Source organism: Sinohyriopsis cumingii, chromosome 11, assembly GCF_028554795.1.
Source record: "Sinohyriopsis cumingii isolate HCF-2022 chromosome 11, ASM2855479v2, whole genome shotgun sequence".
Classification (NCBI taxonomy): Eukaryota; Metazoa; Mollusca; class Bivalvia; order Unionida; family Unionidae; genus Sinohyriopsis; species Sinohyriopsis cumingii.
In genome coordinates this window covers 111,008,291-111,030,048 of record NC_142971.1, presented here as the reverse complement: position 1 = coordinate 111,030,048, position 21,758 = coordinate 111,008,291, and the positions used below count along the sequence as shown (strand labels likewise).

General features: G+C 35.8%; 1 protein-coding gene across 2 annotated transcripts in view; it reads left to right on the top strand.

Moving 5' to 3' along the window:
- LOC149789294 (eIF-2-alpha kinase GCN2-like) overlaps positions 1-20,722 on the top strand; it is a 39,624-nt gene extending 18,902 nt beyond the window's left edge. Inside the window, exons 2-3 of one of the 2 annotated variants that reach the window (XM_089975496.1) lie at positions 1,116-1,239; positions 11,271-20,722. In XM_089975496.1, coding sequence (XP_089831622.1) covers positions 11,309-13,699 — 2,391 coding nt within the window. In that variant the 5' untranslated portion in view covers positions 1,116-1,239; positions 11,271-11,308 and the 3' untranslated portion in view covers positions 13,700-20,722. The remainder of the gene's footprint in view (positions 1-1,115; positions 1,240-11,270) is intronic. The other variant, XM_089975495.1, reaches the window with a different exon arrangement.
- Positions 20,723-21,758: the final 1,036 nt, after the last annotated feature.

Below are 21,758 nucleotides of genomic sequence, written 5' to 3'. Positions count from 1 at the left end.
TGTCTCAGTACTAAATAACATTGCTGTGTTGATACATCATAAACTGTGAAAACAAGCATATTTTGCTTTGCGTCTAAGAATGTGAATGCAAATTACTTCAGTAAAGGACAAAATTAGGTCCTTTCACCTTGATGTTATAAAGTGTGGCATGTTGGGTAGGCCAGCCTGGGCTTTGAGGGAGCAATTAACATGGGCCACATGTTTAAAATTGTTTAAAAATTAACGTTTATACGGATGTTGAGTCCTTATTTCATTATGGTACAAAGGGACTGGAACTTAGTAGAATCCTTTGCATCCACCTCTAGGTGTTACTATATTTAGATGCACTGAACGGAACTTTTTTAATATTCCAATTTCTTTTAAATTTTATTTACACTGTATTGTTAAAATTATGAAAAGCGTCCAAGAGAGAAAATATGTAATAAATACAAAACCGGTTTCGTGTGTTTTTCCTGTTCGGAGGAAAGAACTCGTTTGATATTGTGTTAGCATTGGCTTCACGGCATGGACTCTACGATTATATAAAATGTGTTCTTTTTACCTATTTGGAATAAAACATGTATGTTGCTTTGTTTATTTTTATGTTACTGGTCTGGCATTCTGTTATGAATGTTCAGTTTCGTACTTACGTATCGCATAACCAGTCTGAACTATTTGGGTGTTTTCACTATTTAGGTGTTTTAGGTGTTTTCACTATTTAGGTGTTTTCACTGACATCTGCACATTAAGTTACGTATATGCATTGTATCGAACTTTATAAATTGTTTTGAATTATATTCACAATGTTGAGATAGCAGTACATGAAAAATGTAAAATGCTGAGATGTATAATAAATATAAAAACCGCATTCGTGTATTATTCAGGGGTGTAAAAGCTACTCTGCAGTGGCGTACGTTTGGGCACGACGACCTCCACATATCTGTATCCAACATCAGATTTGTTATTACTGAGACTCAGAATAAAATACCTGTCTAGTTGTGTGTGTATGTGCCAATACACAACAAAACGCCAGCAGGTTGTAAAATGGCTGCACACCTTGGAACCCTGTACCTGACTCTGAAAGGAGCACTAGTGTTCTATTTTAAGTATTGATTTTTGTCGTTTTGTTTTTGCAGATATTTCGGTCAGAGATTGGCGGAATGAGACTTATGGCCGTTATTGCTGAGCAGTCAATTAGCACATATCAGCATTGAAAAAAGTTGCTTCGTGCTCCCTATACGTTAAATGATGTTATAACAAGTAAGTAAATAACGTGAACTGTTATATTTACTTCTAATCCGTCACTGAGTTACGTTATACAAGATAAGAGTTGCTGTGTTCATACTGTTGGTTAGTCGGTGTTATAATTATTGACAAGTAAGGTAACAGATGTTATAACAAGCAAGTAAAGGTAATCAATGTTTTTAAAAGTAAGTAAATAATGTGAACTATTATATTTGCCTCAAATACGTCTCGGACTTGTGTTATAAAATATTTAATCCATACTGAGTGAAAACATAGCTTATTTCAGGGGCGTCCAACCATTTTTTTGGCCAACACAGATGAAACGCCTAAGATCGTGGGCCGCGTGAGCAAGAACAGTACCTTATCACTAATATTGCATATATAAATTCTAAATGCATATTTTCGAATCACTGCCTATATGGGCTCGGGCCAGACAATGTTAAGGACTGGGCCGCATGCGGCTCGCAGTTGGTAAAAGTTAGTGGCCTTATCGGTGACTTTTTTATGGCTAGTGGTCATAACTCTGTTGACCTAATGACTTTGCTGGACAAGCTGATCTTGTGAACTAACAACCCAATCTGATTAAAATCAGATTTCCACTGTCCTACGGGAAGATCTGACAACGACGGCTTAGGGGTCATGTTCTGGTGACCTATGCCATTACCATAATCACTAATCTTATCAGCCAATCAGATGCAGTGTTATACCTTCACGTTGGGGAGGCTGAGGAGGATCAAGGACTCACGGTACTAATTCCACTCCAATGGTAAACATATGGAAACACTATCATATTCAAAATTCAATAACTTAAAATTTATGGGTGCTGATAATGACACCTATAATTCTTCATGCACATCTAACCTTGGTGCAAGCTTATATGTGGAGAACACCATATGACCCGCGGCAATTTGTTTAGATACATGTGCATGAAACACGTGTTATTGATTTTGCACCAAATGAATCAGGTGCTACTTTCAGTATTGAGTACTCCTGAGTCAAGCCTGTAAAAATGCTAAAATTGCATCAGTAGAAATTTGTCAATATTTTTTTTACATTACATATAGGATAAGCTCTCAAAAGATATTTTTCCTAAAATTTTAATTTTCATTATTAACCAATTAATCGACCACCAAACCTGTAAATACTCTATTATTTCTTCACCCATTTCTAGACTGGTTCACAGTTCTTTCATATAATTAGTACCATGCGTCCTATAACCAGATTTAAATTTTTTAGAAAAAGTTGTATTTGACTCCTTGATATTAGAGCATAATTGTAAGAAAGAATTGGCCATGCTTGTGCATGGATAATAGTGCAATAGCATTTTATGTGATACCAATATCTATAGTTAAATTGCATCCGCATTACATGTTGCTGTGTTGTATTGTACTTATTAGTGGCTTATTCTTGTTATTAAAATAATTGTTTTCTGCCTTTGTATCTTCATGTTATCTTTCTATGGCATGCATGCTACACAAAAGAAACACAAGCATGCTGACATCAGCAACTATGACATCACAGGGTATCAAATTACATGACGCATTGTATTTTCATCTCTCACTGGCAATAAGACAAGTTTTAAATGTTTTAAATTTCAAAATTGCATTTCTTTTCTTGCGGACTCTCAGAGAAATAATATGCAGTGCATCCATATTCACATCAATCAAACAAAACAAATAAGTGTGCCACATGACAGGTCAAAATGATAAGAGGCCATTGCCCTTTTGTGACTAAAACAAATACACACACCCATGAAGCATCAAGAGATGCTGACATTCCAAACTTATTTAAACTATCATCACATGTGATTCATGACCCCCAAATGTTAATAAAAAGGTGTAAAAGCTAAGGAAGAGTTCCATAAGCTTTATTATACTGATTAATTAAATAACATAGTGCTACTTTTAGTATAAAACTATGGGGAAGGGTGAATAGGCAAAGAATAGACAGAGTAATTTATTCAAGCCTGGCAATGTTCCCCACAACAAGGGTGGGGGGGGGGGAATGTGTATCAACCCAAATAACACATCAACATGAGGTATGTTACATAAGGACAACAAGAGACAAATTTGAAAAAGCTATCCAAACTTCCTATAATGCTGACATTGATGTTGGAGACAGAAAGTGTATGCACAAACTGTTATGACTCAAGCTATTAAGTATGCTGGAGGTGGAGAAATGTGTGAAAAACTTTGCTATGCCAAGACAAGTTCCTGTCTATATGCAATATGCAGACAATGATAAAACTTGTCATTGAATACACTACTTGTTAAATTTAAGTAATATAATTGAATTGCATATTGAAGTTGTCTAATACATAAATATATACCTACATTTACCCAAAGCTCATAAAAGGTTAAGAAAAAGTCTCAAAATCATTACTGTGGCTACTTTCCACTATAAGCAGTGTTAAATTACTTACTTTTTAATATAAAGCTGAAAAAATGCATACATTATTGAACAAAAGAGAAACAAAGCAAACATTGCAATCACTCAATTTCAGTCAAAGGGGAGGTAATACACCTTGATTTGGCAAACCAAATAGCAAGCTCTAATTTACAGCTAAATGATTCCTTACTATTGCTTGATGGTAAGAACAGAACAATGTAGGTTTTATAAATAGCTTTTGTTTCAAATATGAAACCATATTTCTGACATGAAGCTTGTTTTCATTTATTCACAACAACATATATGGTGAACAAAACACATATCACTTAGTGCAGGCAGGAATCAAATGCTGAGATTTGGAATAATGTGTTCTGAGACCACAAGTTGCAACACCCTGAGTATAAAGGTTTTCTGTCATGGGACTTGGTACATGAAGAAAAAAGAGATCTGGTTTGGTGGGAGAGAGAGCAGTATGTTCACCATGCAGTTATACATCAAGAAAGTTTCAACTGTATGAAGAGAGGTTGGGGCAGAAAAACTGCCTGTGTAAAGAATGCAATACAGATAGGACTTTTGCAGACTTATATTGGGAATGAAGGGTTGAAAACTATTATTTTAAGTGAAAATATCCCTCCCTGCTCCCTCAACAAAAGGAATGCAGAAAAGTTCCAATACTGTTTGCCCAAAAATGTAATGTACCAATATGAGAAACATGCTGAACATAGAATAGGTGTCAAGGAGTTTAATTCTAGGATAAGAAATAAGACCGGTATATTCAATGTGACTCGACATATAATAATTCAATTTACAGGTTGAGGCAATGCAGCATGTGCAGTTTTGTGCACAGTCCTTATTTTTACAATGTTCTCTGCTTTGATCTGCTGAGTGTGTCTCTAAAGTTAAATGATCAGTACTGATACATAAGTGATTGTGACATAAGTGGCTTACATATAAAATCTCCCCACCCCACCCCCTTTTGGGGAATTGTTGCATGTGTTCAATGGTATTTAACCATATAGGCCAATCTATGGGTACCATCATATGAAATTCTGCCATCAGACCATACTGTGCTCTTTTCCCTATAGCCTGAGCTATCTACTTCCACTCTCCAGTGTATAAAACCATCCCCATCTGTCTTTTGTATAGAATTTTTCTCCAAAATCACATGCAAACCATGGCAGAAAGACTCCATTATGATTGTCATATGTAAAAACCACCAAATTGATACCCTGGATGCACGTGGTAACCATGGAAACAACAATCTCCTATTATGGTATAGGTCACATATAGGACTCACGGTACTAATTCCACTCCAATGGTAAACATATGGAAACACTATCATATTCAGAATTCAATAACTTAAAATTTATGGGTTCTGATAATGACACCTATAATTCTTCATGCACATCTAACCTTGGTGCAAGCTCATGTGTGGAGAACACCATATGACTCACGGCAGTTTGTTTAGATACATGTGCATGAAACACGTGTTATTGATTTTGCACCAAATGAATCAGGTGCTACTTTCAGTATTGAGTACTCCTGAGTCAAGCCTGTAAAAATGTTAAAATTGCATCAGTAGAAATTTGTAAAAAAAATTTTTACATTACATATAGGATAAGCTCTCAAAAGATATTTTTCCTAAAATTTTAATTTTCATTATTAACCAATTATGGACCACCAAACCTGTAAATACTCTATTATTTCTTCACCCATTTCTAGACTGGTTCACAGTTCTTCCGTATAATTAGTACCGTGTGTCCTCAATGTGTATTGGACGACTTGATTCACTTTCAAATTTATGAAAGCTGCATTTCTATTGGTTAATTCAAAGGTCACCTGAACATGACCCCGAAGAGGTCACTTTCAGATCTTCACATAAGATAGTTGTGGTGAGAGTTTAGTCGGTTTACCAAACAACTGAGGCCATTTAGGCCAGCTCGTTAATTTGGAGAAACTTACAACTGCTGTATAACATACGGACTATGAGTAGGGATGAGACTTCTTTGGCAGTTGCTACTGAGGATTTGCGAATGACGTCATCAGCAGCCATATGTGCTGTATGCTGGCAGATTTACCGTTGGATTTATAAATGGTGTTTGGATGTTGAAATAAATTCATTGAATCACAAGATACTATTACAAAACATACATACATAAACAGAGTGCAAATCAGGCTTTCTATTATTATCTATATTTTTAATTTATTAGTTGGTTTTGCTTCAGTGTGCCTTGTTCAAAATGGTCAGTTCTGGTGGTCGCATATAGGAGAAACTGCCAGGTTGCCCATCGTCCATGTAAAATGGGGAAAATATCGTCTGCTAGTGACCTTATCGGGAAGCATCAATTGGTAGGTTCATATTCACATCTTGATGCGATGAAAATATCAGTAAATTCAGGGCTATAGCTATTTAATAGAAAACAACACACACATGTACACACACACACACACAGAAATTAGTATACAAAAAGAACCCATCAGACCCTTGAGTTTTGTTACAGTTGAAATTATATAAAATATCTATCTGTCCTACAGTCAGATATTTACTTGGCACTTACCGCCCCGCCCCTTCCTAAAACATAACAATTAGAGATCTGTATAAGTGTAAACTCACTTTCATCCAAAAAAGATTGAAGTAAGCCTCGTGTAATTTGAAGTCACCAGAGTACACACACACACACACACACACACACACACACGCATATATATTTCATTTAGACTTTGATTTGAAATAATGGAACTACTTATTCTTGACCATTTCGCCCATTATGACGATTCACAACCACATGTGCAACACAAATGTACATTTTAAAGGTAAAAGTAAAAGAAAATATTAAATGACGTTATAAATCCGGCAACCGAATACTGGCAATGTTGCTACGGATAGACTCCAAAAGACTCGTAGTTTTCTGTCTCTCTCGTAAATACACGAATGATAACGAACCAAAAAATTTGTACTAATCAGCTTCATGACATAGTAGTTGTTGTTGTTGTGGGGTTTAACGACATTTTTCAGCACACGAAAGGCTATACATGGCGGCCAGTATTAATGGTGGAGGAAGAACCCGGGAAAACCCCGGAAAGAACCACCGACCCACGAGAAGCTACTGGCAAGCATTCTCACCTACCCACATTGGCCGAATCCGAGACTAGAACCCACGCAGACAGAGGTGAGATGGCAGTGATCCGTAACGGAGAGCGCTTTAGACCACTCGGCCACACGGGGCCCCTCATGAAATAGTGGAACGACCATTAAGAAATGAGCGCGATATTGACTAATAGAAAATTATAATCATGCAAGCAGCCAGATGAAATAGCAGTATTTGAAAAATTCCCTATGAGTTATTTTTAAGCTAGTTCAAAATCTTTAAATGTATACATCTTTTCAGTTATACATAAAGTTCTGTGATATGAAAAAGAATTGCAGAAAGAAAGAAATTGTGCATGAGTAACAAGCATAAACCACTGAAAGGAAATATAAAATAAATTTATTTATATGCATTATCAACGAGAATAAAATCTAGAAGTTAGCCTGGAAGCTCTGTTCAAAATATATTCGTGTGATAAACGTAGAAAACTGATACCTTTCACCACTGCGACTGTATTAGAACATAGTAAACATATATCGATATCATATGGCTTTGAGACGTTCCTTTGGGTGACGGCAAATATTTCCTAATATTCGATTCTCCCGTATTTTAAAGAGTAAAAAAAAATTATACGCATATCCTTGCATGAAAACGTTGGACACGATTTATTGTACAATTTAATCCCTCTCGCAATAAATATTTCTTCCAGAACCGTTGCAATAAATTTTATTTCTCTGCGCAACTGACTGCTGCAGACCAATATATAGTCGTCGGTTATCTCTTTTGCAGAGAAATTCTTTGAAGATGTGTAATAAAGTAATTCATCACATGGGATAAAGAAAATATTGCATGTTAACTGGGTTCAGTATTGATCTGAATAACAATTGTTTTGCTCAGGCAGTGGGTAAATCGGTGGTGGTGGGGGTGGGGGGTTGTGGTCAGCCTTTGTAAACCTATTGGAGGGCTACCTCAGAACGACCGTCACCCGGGCGGATGCCATCGGTTAGTCGGCTGGGGTCCACATCGGAACGACTGTAAGGCTTCTGAAACATGAGGAAATGCCAGCCAAAGCCAATCTCCTCCCCCCCCCCCCCCAGCCGGCTTAAAACTGCGTATTTTTAAAAATTAATTCAAAGAATCGGGAATTCGTTACGATGCTTAATGAATATGAGTATGCTCGCTTTTGGCTAGATATGTTTCTATGCAAAAATACCAACTAAAAACCCCAAAGAAGAGTGAATGACTTAAACTTAGGAGTAGAGACGTGTACGGTGTGCGAGGGAAAAAGCTGAGTTGGTGAGTATTGTGGTATGCATATGGCAGACTTTAGATAATTTAGAGTCTATCCATGCTGGAAGTGTAGTGCTGGAATAAGAACTGATTGCAGGATATGTGCGAGTTGTGATTTTAATCATGTATCAACATATATGGATACAGTAGAGAACAGAGTAGGCCTAATGGAACACTTTAATAAATGTGAAGTACACGCAACACACCAACTTAATGAATTTAAGATGACATGTGTAAAGCTTAATCTATGTGCAGCAAACCCAAATCAATTTAGAAATTTGGATTGACTTATATAAAGCTTAAATTTAGCAAAACATTATGTCTGCTATCGCACGTTTGAACAATTTGCTACGCAGAAGGCAAATAACACAAAGTAAATATGATGGTGCACCTGATGCATTATTGACTAGAACGCCATTTCCGGCTCCTGTTTATCCAGTTGGTCTGGTTGAAAAACAGTCCAAGTCCAACGGCCAGTTCTGGTTCCAAGGCAGTCGCTTCGCCTGGTTGAACAGGCAGTCCAAGATCCACAGCCACTTCTGGCTCAAGAACATTCGATTCTTCCAGTAGAACAGCCAGCACCAACTCCACAACCAGTTTTGACTTCTAGATAGTTTGAACGCCCGTTTTCCACATATGACTTACAAACTTCACTAATTACGGTGGTTTTCAAAACCAATCACTTCTATTTAGGCATTATGGGATTTGAGGACTATATACAAGATTTACTTACCTCCGAAATTTGAGATCTTAACAAGGTACAAAACTACTCTCCTCCAAAATTGATGATTTAACTACATAAACATTGTCAATTTGTCATGTAAAAGCACAGTAACACAGTAAGAATTGAATTTAGTTTAAATAACAAACTAGAGATATATCAGAATGACCTAGACAATCATGAAAGTAAATGAAAGAATGGAGCCAATTGTTTGGAACTATTTTGTTAATCTTAACATACAGACTTGACAACCAGGTTGATTGGCGTAGGATAGTATCCAAAATCGGATAGTAAATCTCCAGATAGCAGAGTCACTTATTTAGCGGCTAAAGTACGGAGTGGTATGATTTATGGTATCTGAAATGATTTTTAATGAGAAAAGCAAGACGCAAAGATAAGTCTAAGCACATTGCCAACCAGAGTAAAGTTACGACTAGTGCTGATGTTACTAAAGAATATCGCTTCACCATGCCCCAAAAAGCTTAGGCTTAAATTAGACGCTTCTGTAATTTTCGATGCTGTGGTTTCTAGTGTACAAGCTGTATTCAGCGAGGTACTTAGTGAACTTAGTGGTCTGAAGTTTAGCATACCGCTAATGGCACAGTTGGAAAAGCTGTACCTGGCTGTCATAAGGTTTATGAAGCCGAGCTACACATTGTCAAAGCAGAAGTATGTTTTCGAAATGAGGCAATTGTGATTCTGCCGTAAAGAGGCAGACTGATGAAGTTGATGTCACCACACTAAGCTACATTGAAATATACATGCACCACGAGTCAAGATGGTATTTGACTGATGCGAAGTGCTTGAACTAGAAGTTTTAATGTACCTCCCGTTTTGTGGATGTAGTTGAATTCCAACACCAAAGTGCATACCACCACGGCCAGTTATTAATAAGAAAAATAAAGACAATCGATGCCTTCATTCTGAAACACCAGAAGAGTGTCAGAACTAACTACTTCAGTGTTCTGCTGCTGTCCCGACTGATAACCCATATGTTTTTATTTGTATACAGATTTATGAGACATTTCGTGTATGTTTGATTTTTGTTACGTCTTATTTTACTGTCATTGATGTGACTAATAAGGATAATTTTCACAGTTTCCTGCTTGTAAGTACATGGTTTTCTTGTACACAAATATCTTTATTGAAGTTGTTTAAAGTGTAAAAAATCTTACCATTCGGGAATCGAAATTCGATAAAAACCAAACATATTTGAAGTTTAAAAATCTTTACCTAATGAAAAGTTATTTAATAAATCCTTTCCATTGAATACATTTTGTGTTTGTCGTTTTCATTCTTACCAGTTAACAATTCAGTTTGTGAAAATGTCTATAGAGTCTCACAGTTAGCAGTTCAGTTTGTGGAAATGTTGATAGAGTCTTAAGTTTTATCGTATTTAAGTTATGTAGGTTACAGTATGTACTTAAATATCGGCAATAAATAGAAATCCAATAGGAAGATGAATAATTGGGCTGATGTTGTTGTTGTTGCTGCTGTTGTTGTTTTAAGACAAGTCATATAGAATGAAAGGTTCCTAACCCAACTTGATCTTTTTAACAGTACTATTATTACATCTGCAATTTCCTTTATCCGATGTTTATTGTTGTTTTTTTTTGTTTGTTTTTTTTTGTTTACAATTATTCCAGCCATACTAACACTGCATATAAAACCGTTTATAATCCTTGCGCATATAATTTGTATCAATATATTTATGTGGCAAAAGGATATGCCAATTTGACTCATGTATTTTGTATGTCTGTATGTATGTTGTTGTTGTTGTGGGGTTTAACGACATTTTTCAGCACACGATAGGCTATACATGGCGGCCAGTATTAATGGTGGAGGAAGAACCCGGGAAAACCCCGGAAAGAACCACCGACCTTCGAGAAGCTACTGGCAAGCTTTCTCACATACCCACATTGGCTGAATCCTAGACTCGAACCGCCGCAGACAGAGGTGAGATGGCAGTGATCCGTAACGAAGAGCGCTTTAGACCACTCGGCCACTCGGGACCCCCTGTATTTATGTGGCAAAGGATATGCCAATTTGACTCATGTACTTTGTATGTCTGTATTTATGTGGCAAAAGGATATGCCAATTTGACGCATATAATTTGTATGTCTGTATTTATGTGGCTGAGGGATGTGCCAGTTTGTCTTGTCAGAAAACAGGATTCAAAACGAACATAAAATAATTCTTCCTGATGGAGGACCCTGCTGTATTTATGAATTTATGATGATACTAATACATGATATATCTTTTAGGTGGACTTTTAATGCTATCCTTAATAACATTTGCTAATTTGAGGGTTCAAGAACTTAAATACGCCGTATTCAATTTGTAATAAAACAGAATCATATTTCAGTGCTTTGTTACTTGCCATTAAATTCTTGTATTCATCCGCATACATTTTCGACGCAGTGCACTAAAAATCCCGTATTTTTCCTTGTAATTTTCAGATCTATTGCCCTATAAAATCCATATAATTTCGAAAACAGTATTGCTTGTAGGCCTGTACTTATTAATGCAGAAATATTTTTTATTTACTTTATATAAAGGGAGCTTCATACGGCAAAATAATTTGGCAAACTCTTCCATGGAGAAAAGCTTTGAAGATGTCTTCAAGGGTCCAGGAGGACTTAAACATGCGCTTACCTCAGCTGTGGAACTCGAGAGCCTTGGACAAGGAGGATTCGGTCGAGTATTTAAACTGTTTGATGGACTTGATGGAAAAACATATGCAGTTAAAAAGATCCAGATTAATTTAGACGGTAAGAATCCCACAGAAAAGTTTCAAGATATTAAAAAAGAAGTAGCTCATTTGTCTAGTCTTACACATCCCAATATTGTTCGGTATTACAATTCATGGATCGAGGAGTCGGACGATCCTGAGGAACATGAGAGTGAAGATGAAACTGAAAATGAAAGTTCTGAAATCGAAGATTCAAGTCCGTACGAGTTAGATTATGGAACTGGAGAAAAATATAAATATACCAAATTTTGTATAGAAGAATTTGAAGAAGACATATATCATAGAGCTGAAGGAGCAGAGGAAGATTTTTGGGATGACAGTCTTACCTGTGAAGAAACGTATTTTCAAGACAATGAACCTAAGGAAAAACCACCCAAAATTTATGACATATGTATGCGAATGGAATACTGTAGCAGCAGTCTCAAAGAATGTATTCAAAGGGATCTATACAGAGATGTTGATGCCTTTTGGAGGTTATTAAAACAAATTTTGTCGGGTTTGGAATACATTCATGATCAAGGAATAATTCACAGAGATATCAACCCAAGTAATATTTTCCTGACGGATACGATGTGTATCAAAATCGGAGACTTTGGGCTTGCAACGACCAAGACTAGGAAAAATATTTTAGAGTCCAAACCTTTTTTGGAGAGTGCAACAGATGAAAGTGATGTCTCTAATGTTAAAATTACTAGCGAGGAATATTCAAGCTTAAGTGGGGGAGTGGGGACTGAATTGTATGCAGCCCCGGAAACCAAGGCGTTGAAACGATGCACATATGATCAGAAATCTGATATGTACAGCCTTGGTTTCACTGTGTTTGAAATGTCCTACAGGTCATTCCAGACACATATGGAAAAGATTTTCGTCTTCGATGATTTGACAAAGTCCATGTTTCCAGACGATTTCGATGAGTCAAGCAAACCAATGCAAGTTCGCATCATCAGGAGTCTAGTTCAGAAGGATCCTCAAAAACGACCTGCAGCGAAAGTTATTTTGGATCCAATCAATGATTACCTTCCTCCGAGCCTTGAAGAGGAACAACAATTTCATACCAAGCATCGAGCAATTTTAAAAGACCTTAAAAGCAATCGTCGCCTCATGCTTTTTCAGGATATATTTAACAAAGGTGAAAATACCGATTCAGAACATGTGCCAGACGAAGAATTAGAGCAGTACTGCGGCAATATAATTGATGATAACGTTGTACGAATTAGGGATGCTTTTACCTCTATTTGCCGACAATACGGAGCAAAAGAATTTAACATGCCAATCCTGGTGCCAAGATCATCTGACTTCGAATCATCAGGTGAAGTACAACTTGTTGACAAAACTGGGACTATCCTAAGCCTGATCCATGATCCTAACATCAGCCTTGCAAGATACCTTGCACAACAAAATGTGGAGAATGCCAAACTGTACAGTACATGTCCAGTTTACAAATGTAAAGGAGGCAAGAAACTACAAGAACACAGGATATACACCTTCTATCACATGACATCAACAGACATTGGCTTTAAATTAGCAAAACATCTTGCAATGCTGCACCGATTTATGTGCAACGTTGTGTCTTTTAAAGATTTGGAGTGGCACTTCATTTTTGGGAATTCAACTCTAACGGAGTCTTTTCTTGCAAAATTTGGAATTAAAGGTTTAAAATACACGAAACTGATGCAGACAGCAGTTGAGCAAAGGTGCCGACTAAACACAAATATGCTTGTCTCTGAAGGTGTTAAGAAACAAAGGGCAAAGGATGTTCACAGATATGTCCGTCCTCGAGAGATAGATTTTTTTGTGAAGGATCTTGGGGAAAAGTTTTGCTCTTCAGCGAAGCTTAGGCCAAAGGTAAAGGAACTCTTTCGAACAGCTTTTGCTGAACAGAAGCAGGTACTCGATCTTGCTACTCAGATGGGTGTAAATGCTAAGGTGTATTTTGCGATTGATCTTTTGCGATTTATGAAGTATACCTCGGGCTTCATGTTTGTTCTGCGTATACAACCGAAATCAACGCAAAAGATGTTCCAATATGTTGCGCACGGTGGCGTGTGCGATAATTTATTGCTTCGGTTTAAAGCTCTGCCATCGAGCATAACCGAGAAAACACAAATGATCCATTCTCTCCTCGGCTTTAATATTTTGAGCGATCCACTCGTTGAGATGACCAAACCTGAAAGTCAGCGAGAGAAAAGACCAAGGGTACAGTGGTCTTCGTCATTAGTGAGTAACACAAGTTAATAATGGAGCTTTAAAAAGATCATTGGAAAGTCGACATACTAGAAGAAGTTTACCTATTGTCTAGTTTTCATTTCAACGCTGATAGTACATATACAAAAGCAAATAAAATTGGCTTCAGATTTTCCCAGCGATATGAAACTCTGCAGTTAATTTCGCATATTCTTATGAAACAAAGACTACACTGTTCTACATACTGTTTAGGTTTGCAAAACAGTGTATCAAACTGAGGCTCTTGGTTACTGTCGTAAGGGGGTATTAATTGGCAGGCACTCTGACAAAGTAATTTTTAAATACCATTGCTGATTACACGAACTAAGGTTTTGGAACTGCTCCTTGCAGAAATAAATGACTAATCAAACCGTGGAGTGATAGTAGGTGCAGTAAATTCACAGATCTTTGCGATACTGTTGAGTTATGATTGACTTCTTTTGTTGACGTTCCCCGTCCTTCTCTCACCTCCACCCATTTTGAAGCACCGATAAAGAAAAAATTGTATAGCGATATCCAGGAATTCGAATTTCTTTCATGATTTATAGTCGTGTATGCCTGAATCATTTCACAATGTAAATCGTGCATATTCCACCATGGTCATCCTTTTACAAGTTCCTCTCCATTACAAAAAAATAAAATAATTAGTGCGTCCGCCTCGGATGCGGGATGTCGTGGGTTCGATCTCCGGCCGAGTTATACCAAAGACTTACAAAAATGGTACTAACAGCTGCCTCGCTTTGCGCTCAGCATTAAGAGGTTAATGTTAGGACTGGTCGGCCTGGTGTGAGGATAATGTGATGCCCCAGCGCTAGATACCACTATAAACTGTCACACTGCAGACATCGTAGCGATATGACTGAAAAATTGTTAAAGCTACGTTAAAAATCCAACACACACACACACACACACACACACACACACACATTTAAGTAACGACTATACTGGAAATAGTCGAGACACGTGACATACACGAATATAATGTAATGAGAGAAAGAATAAGAGAGGAGGGACAGTTTTGGGTGTGTTCCGGTATTAAAATTTTAGCTGTAGTCATATTGAAAAATAAAACGTAATTATTCTAGGACTAAAATGATCGTGATGGGGTTGTTATCGATAGGTAAATTTTACCTAATCACTCACAAAGTTAATAAAGTCCGAAGGACTTTATGTTATCTTTGTGAGTGATTAGGTAAAATGTTCCATAGAAAATGCAACATAGGAAAGGAAATAATAAGAATCAAAACACAGACATCAGTCTACATTTGTTACAATGTACAGACCTTAATATCACTACACAATTTTTGGTCTGGTGGGGTCTAGCGACGAAATTTGTAGCTTTGTGCAATACTTTCAGAATGTGCGATTTCTTTATAATTCGAAAACCAACAAAGCGTTTAATAACGAGGTTTCCTAAAATTCAATCACTGATGTTTTGCTATACTTGTGGCAGCTTGTTTACTTGCGTTTTTGCAATGGGTGTAGAAGATTTTGTACACTTTTGGAAACTGCCATAAGACTCAAAAGAGTATGAACACATAGCCATAAGAAGTTACAGTTCTCATTGCTCATTCTTTTAGATTCTCATCCTGGGCTGCAAACATGCGAAAGGATCTGTAATTTTATTTAATGCACACTAATTTCATGAAGCATTCGACTCTAATATTACTACAGTGTTCTATAAAAGAGAAGAAGAAATTATGTCAGATAAATAAATTCATACCTTTTGGACGCACTCAGAATTTTATGAGAAAAGTAAAACGAAAAACAATTCAAATATAACGGCATATGGTACATGCATTTCATCTACTTCGCTGTATGACATAAAGGCATACTGCAGTATCTACACCGTGATTTTAGATATTCTAGCTGCCGAATTGTACGTATTATGTAGACAATGCAGCGTTAGAAACCTTTGAAGTGATAAGCAAGATACGTTAATAATAGCTCTGTCATGATAACTTGAAATTATTTATAATGAAACAAAACATGGGATCAGACAATGAGGGACAAAGTAGAAAGAAGTTTTATTACTCTCTTACACATTGATATAATATCTTTAAAGATTAAATCCCTTATTTTCATTCCCTACTGAAAATATGTTTTAAGTTTTGGAAGTTATTTTCACCTTATATTGTTATTCTGATGTGCTGCTGTGTGATTTTAAATTCAGTCCAATTTGGAAACTTAGCTGAAGTTTTTGTACATGTATGCTTTGTTAAAATGCTTATCTTACTTCTCTGTTTCTACAGAATTTACTTTATGAAACATTTAAAAATGTCAAGTATAAATCACAAATCTCAGCCACGCCATTAGAATACCCCAGAATGTTTCAATTTGCCCCTACATCAAACATAACTACACTGAAACAGCATCACAAGAAAATACATTAGCATAACCAAGTAACAATGAATTCTGTGATAAATGAAACACATATCAGTAAAATAGCTTTACCTAGTTATCACTTGAAGGACAAAAATTAATTATTTTTTTAATAAAAAAAACACTAAACCCTCACACATATAATGTGAAACTGTTATGTTCTAATTCAATGAAGACTCTTTTGCTTTGATATAAACGTTCCAAAAATGTAATTTGAGTACCTCTAAACAAACAGATTACTAGTTATATGCGTAATTTAGCTGTTTGTAATTATTAGCATTCATGTATATTAAAATGGGACAACTCCAGTGGCCTAGAGATTAGAGCGTACGCCACGGATGCGGGAGGTTGCGGGTTCGAACCCCGGCTGAGTCATAACAAAGACTTATAAAACTGGTAGTAAAAGCTACCTCGATATCCACTCAGCATTAAGAGGTTAGTGTTAGGACTGGTCGGCCTGGTTTCAGGATAATGTGGCTGGGTGGGATATGATGCTACATGTCTGCGGCATGATGCCCCAGTGCTAGACATCACTATAAACTGCCACACTGCAGAAATGATAGCTATACGACTAAAATTGTTTAAAGCACGTTATTGATATTCATCGCAATGTCTGGATAAATTTATCTTCAGTGTATCTTGGTTCCATAACCAATTACATGTATGTCCATGAGAGTGTTGTTGCACTTTTAGTTTTTTATTTTATGCGTTAAGTTGTAGTGTCTCTGCATTGTACAGTGCTATTTTATTGGTCAACATGCATTCTTTTAGCATTTTAAGTATCAGTTACTGTATTCTGTGTCAGCATAATTGCATTCTTTACCAGTACATTGTACTGAAGGCTTCTTGCCTTTGTTATGTTCGTCGGTCTGTTTGTTTATTTGTTCCAATTTGCGATTTACCTCTCTCTGTATTGCTTATTAGAATTTACTGATTACTCGTTGGATTATATGGATTCGGTGTTGGGAAAATATTTCTTAGAGTAATTAGCCAATTACTAGGAGCAGACGATATTACGTTAAGTATTGACGAAACTTTGTGGTAGTATGGATTATTTCATTAAAGGATACTCCCTAATTTCATAATATACACACTTGGAATATTCTCACGTATAAGTGTTTGGTCATTTGAGAGAGTACTGTGTCGATGCATTAGGTGTATGGCTCATGTTTTGTGGTACGTGGTATAAATACCGATCGAAACTCAGAAATGAATACTGATAAATCATACAAATTTGATGCAAGTGTGAAATTATGGTGACGTGAATGTGTGATGATAAGAGGAAACATATTATTATTATTGGCAGATCTGAAAAACCAGCGTCGACCTCAAGACAAACTTGTGCAGGTGTTGTTTTATTCGCTTGGTAGCGAGGTACTTTAAGACTCCTGATGCGTTATTAGAAAACAAATTAATGGTGACAGCGGTGCGATATTGGATTGCTTTTTAGTACTTATATTTGGATTGTTTTTCTGTACCTAAAGTCACACTGTTCGTTAGAGTAACTGGAAGGAAAATTGTTACATCACTGTAGCCTAAATTGTACGCTTAGTGACTTTTATATTTTCATCTCTCTTTTCGTTATGCTCTTAATATATTGGAATCTGTTTCACATGCACTCATGAAATCTGGTATGTAAATGCATCTCGAGGAATGTTACACAAACATAGGTCAGTGTAAACAAATTTTCTCACTTAGGTACTTTTTTGTTTTCTTCTGTCTCTTCCTGACTTCTTCCATATCTTTAATCCTGTTTCACCTATATCTCCACAAAGCAAGTCAACCATACCAAAACTAGGTACATGGGACATAGTTTTTAGTTTTGACAGATTTTTCTTATTTTAGCTGTTGCTCGTATTTTCACCGTAATTCTTTAAAAGGATGGTCAGCCGCACATAATTTTCACCCTTGAGAAATTTGTTTTCAACTTTGCATTCATTACACCCTCAGTATTTTGGATCCCGGTTCACCAGCACTCATGAAATTCAGCATGTGGATACAACTCAAGGAGGATAACTCAACCATTCCAACAGTCGGTCACTTTTACCTGACTTTTAGGCTGGTCCTACTTACCATATTCTCTGCCCAAAGAATATGCTTTTTTTTAACCTTTACTGTTTTGTCTGTAATCATTTAAAAAGTCTTCATACAACTGTTGGTATACAACTATGATGATGATAAACCAGTCGTGTAATATATCCATGTTAGTTTATCGTTAATTCTTGTGGAGTAGAAGAAAAATAGAGATTAAAACTGCTTGAATAGGAATGCATCTACTGTTAAACATAAAAAGACCATTTAAGTCTAACAACATATGCGTTCATTTTCAAATAGTTTTAAACCTCTATTTTTCTTCAACATCACAATTCATTCCTCAAAACATTTTTTCTAAATGCGTTTTCGTTCTTGCGATTTTTAGACGGAGGAGTGGGGACAATGCAGAATGTTATTAAAAGATGAGAAATAAATACATATCCCTAGTTTGCTACTAATAATAATTAGTTATATGACTGAATCTGCTTTTGGCAGCGGTAGTAAATATCATTATAGTCTCACATAAAGAATGAACCACTTTCTTCGTCTATTCGACTGTCATCCATGCTTCCGTCTGGCATCTGTCTTCTCTGTCATATAAATAGAGCACAGTAAACTACTTCCCAGAATTTATTTAAATTGCGTTGAAATGGTCTATCCAGGTTTTTATTCTAGAAATACGTTTTCACACTATTGCCAATAAACGTGCATGGTAGTCCACTATGCCATATTACACATCAAAACCGGATTGCTGCAACCTAGTCTTTATAAAAGTTTATTCAAGTACTACTTAAAATGTACTAACCTGCTACAAAAGCGGGAAATCTTTGTCAGCTCCTGCTCACTAACAGATTCAGCATCTTACTTTAATCCTTTCTCCAAAACGTGTAAATGTGATGTACTGCATGCTACATCATCCATTTCAATTACATGATATGCATGATGTCTTGTATATGCAAGGATATATTTAATTTTAGGTTTTGGTTGCATTATATGCCACTTTTACTGAGGTTTATCTGTCACTGCATTACATACATTTCATGTCGCATGTTTATGTTTAGTAATGTAAGTATCCGATTCCGAACAATTATTTCCAACGGGTCTAAAAAGGGTTTTGTTACAGAAAAGAGTTAAGACAACAAGTTTTGTAAAATTTAACAAATAATTTATTTCCCTAGAATATCAAGTGAAAAACAATAATACAGAACTTACGGTTTTACGAATCAAAACCAAAAATAATCCAAGAATTTAAAAATAGAAGTCGTTGTAATAAAAAGTCCTGAATGAAACTGAAATCCAAAATGGAAGATGATGACGTCTGTTTTAACCTGTGAAGTGCTGTTATGTCAACAGTTTGTCGAGTTACATTACAATAGCATGTAATGGAATTAAAATTAATTTTAAAACTAGCAAACAAACAATTTAATTAAATAAAGTATACATAACAGTTTATTATGATTCTATATTAAGATCTAAATTATTATCTCAGAAAGCTTTCGACACTGTATGGCATGACGGTTATTTTATAAATTACTTAAGATTACTAGTATCCATCCCAAAATATGGAATGTTATTGTTTTTGTTGTTATGGGTTTAACGCCATTTTTCAGCACAAGATAGGCTATACATGGCGGCCAGTATAAATGGTGGAGGAAGAACCCGGGAAAACCCCAGAAAGAACCACCGACCACGAGAAGCTACTGGCAAGCTTTTTCACGTACCCACCACACGCTGGCCGAGCCGGAGAGAGAGAGAGAGACAGAGAGAGAGACAGATCTTTTTGGTTGAGAATCAGCTTCTGAAAATATTGGAGTTGTTGGTGTTGGCCGACCACCTGGTTTTGGCTTTCACAAGTCTTAATTATTTTTCCTTCGCAGAAAAGTTTTAGTTCAAAAACCTTTTGTTGTGAAATTGTATAAAATGAACAATGATGCGTGTGTATATTAATGTTGAGGAAAAAATAACTTAGTAAATAAAATATATATATATATATATATATATATATATATATATATATATATATATATATATATATAAGGCCAGTTTGTTTAATAATTCGTGTACAAGTAGTGATGATTGTTGTATATGTTGCATTGAAAAATTGATGTCATCTGATTTTCTATATTTTGTTCTATGCAGGAAATATTACTATTTAATTTCCACATATAAGCAATGTACATTTTTTTAGCAATTTTAAGTTTTATTTTAGATTTGAATGAAAATTTAAGTTTGTATAATTTTCCGAAATTAAGATTACAATTTTTTCTTATATCTGAATTCACATATTTGTCAAAATTAGCCATAATTTCCTTACTCTGTAAATAAAGTAGCATTTGAATGGTAGATGTTTCTAATAAAAACATTAGTCATTGTTTTGCATTTTGATACAGCTTTTTATTTACTGAAAAATGTTCATATCTTCACACCGGAAACAATACAGTTATTAAGGTCTTAGTTGTTTTTATTGAGTCTATAATCAGAATCAGATTTAAAATATGCATATCACTTTAAATTTTGAACAGGAACACATGGAATTTTAACAGAACAATTCAAACAAGGTCAACTCTGAAATAGCAACAAACCCACAATCATGTGATTAAAAATGTAAAGTTGTTTGAATACCTTGCTTCTTTGGTTTATGGTAATTACATTCTCAAAGAACAATGTGAAACTGGTGCCTACTGTAGAACCGATTTTGTTTTCCTTTCTATTGACTCTGCTATTTGTGATAAAAAACCAGAACTACTGTTTGTCTAGTTTAATCTGTGTTGACTTAATCTGTTCATTCAATGTTGACAGCAGTAATTTAAATACGGCAGCCAAAGCGAATTTACACCACTAAAATAATATATGTAGGATAGTCATATACTGATAGACTTCAGTATTGAAAACTTTTTTCTTTGAAAGTTATATAATTTGAAATCTTGGTTACTAAATATCTTAGATATTTATGCATTGACGGCCTCCGTCGCCTTTTCTCGCGCCTTCTCTTTGTCTTTTTCGCTCACTTCTCCGCACACACATCCCAACCATTAAATTTTTGAAACAATACGTCCTCTCTTTTCAAGGCACTCTCCACCAACACAACTTTCTATTTGTTTAGTCCAGCTAGCACGTCTTTCTATCTTTCCTTCATTATCATCCATGGGGTTTTTGGACACACAAGACATATTATGCAGTCGAGGTCGATAGAGGCGATACAATTGTTTACGGAAGTACGCGAGCGTCTTCTAGCAACAAGCATCTTTTGAACTTTCATTTTTGAAATCTTGTATTCGGCATTAATCCTGAACGAATGTAGATATCTCTAAACTGTAAGAGAACGGAGCAATATATTTATTAAAGATTCCAACTTTTAAAAGTAGTCCTAAAAATTGAATCATAAAGAACGGCACAAACATAGGACGATAAAGCAAAATTTTAGTTGAGAAGAGGACCTCTCATATTTTCAGTTTGATTTTTCTATCGACAAGTTTGCAGAAACCCACCAAAACTGGAATGATTGCAATTTTCTTCTCTTTGGTTATGTATATCATGAAAATAGCGAACTGTTCTCAATACAAAAGAGTCATTACCTCAGCTTTTCTACTGTGTATCATCTAGTGACCATGTCTAGCACTTTAGTATGCATGTTTTATGTCCATAACATCAATTT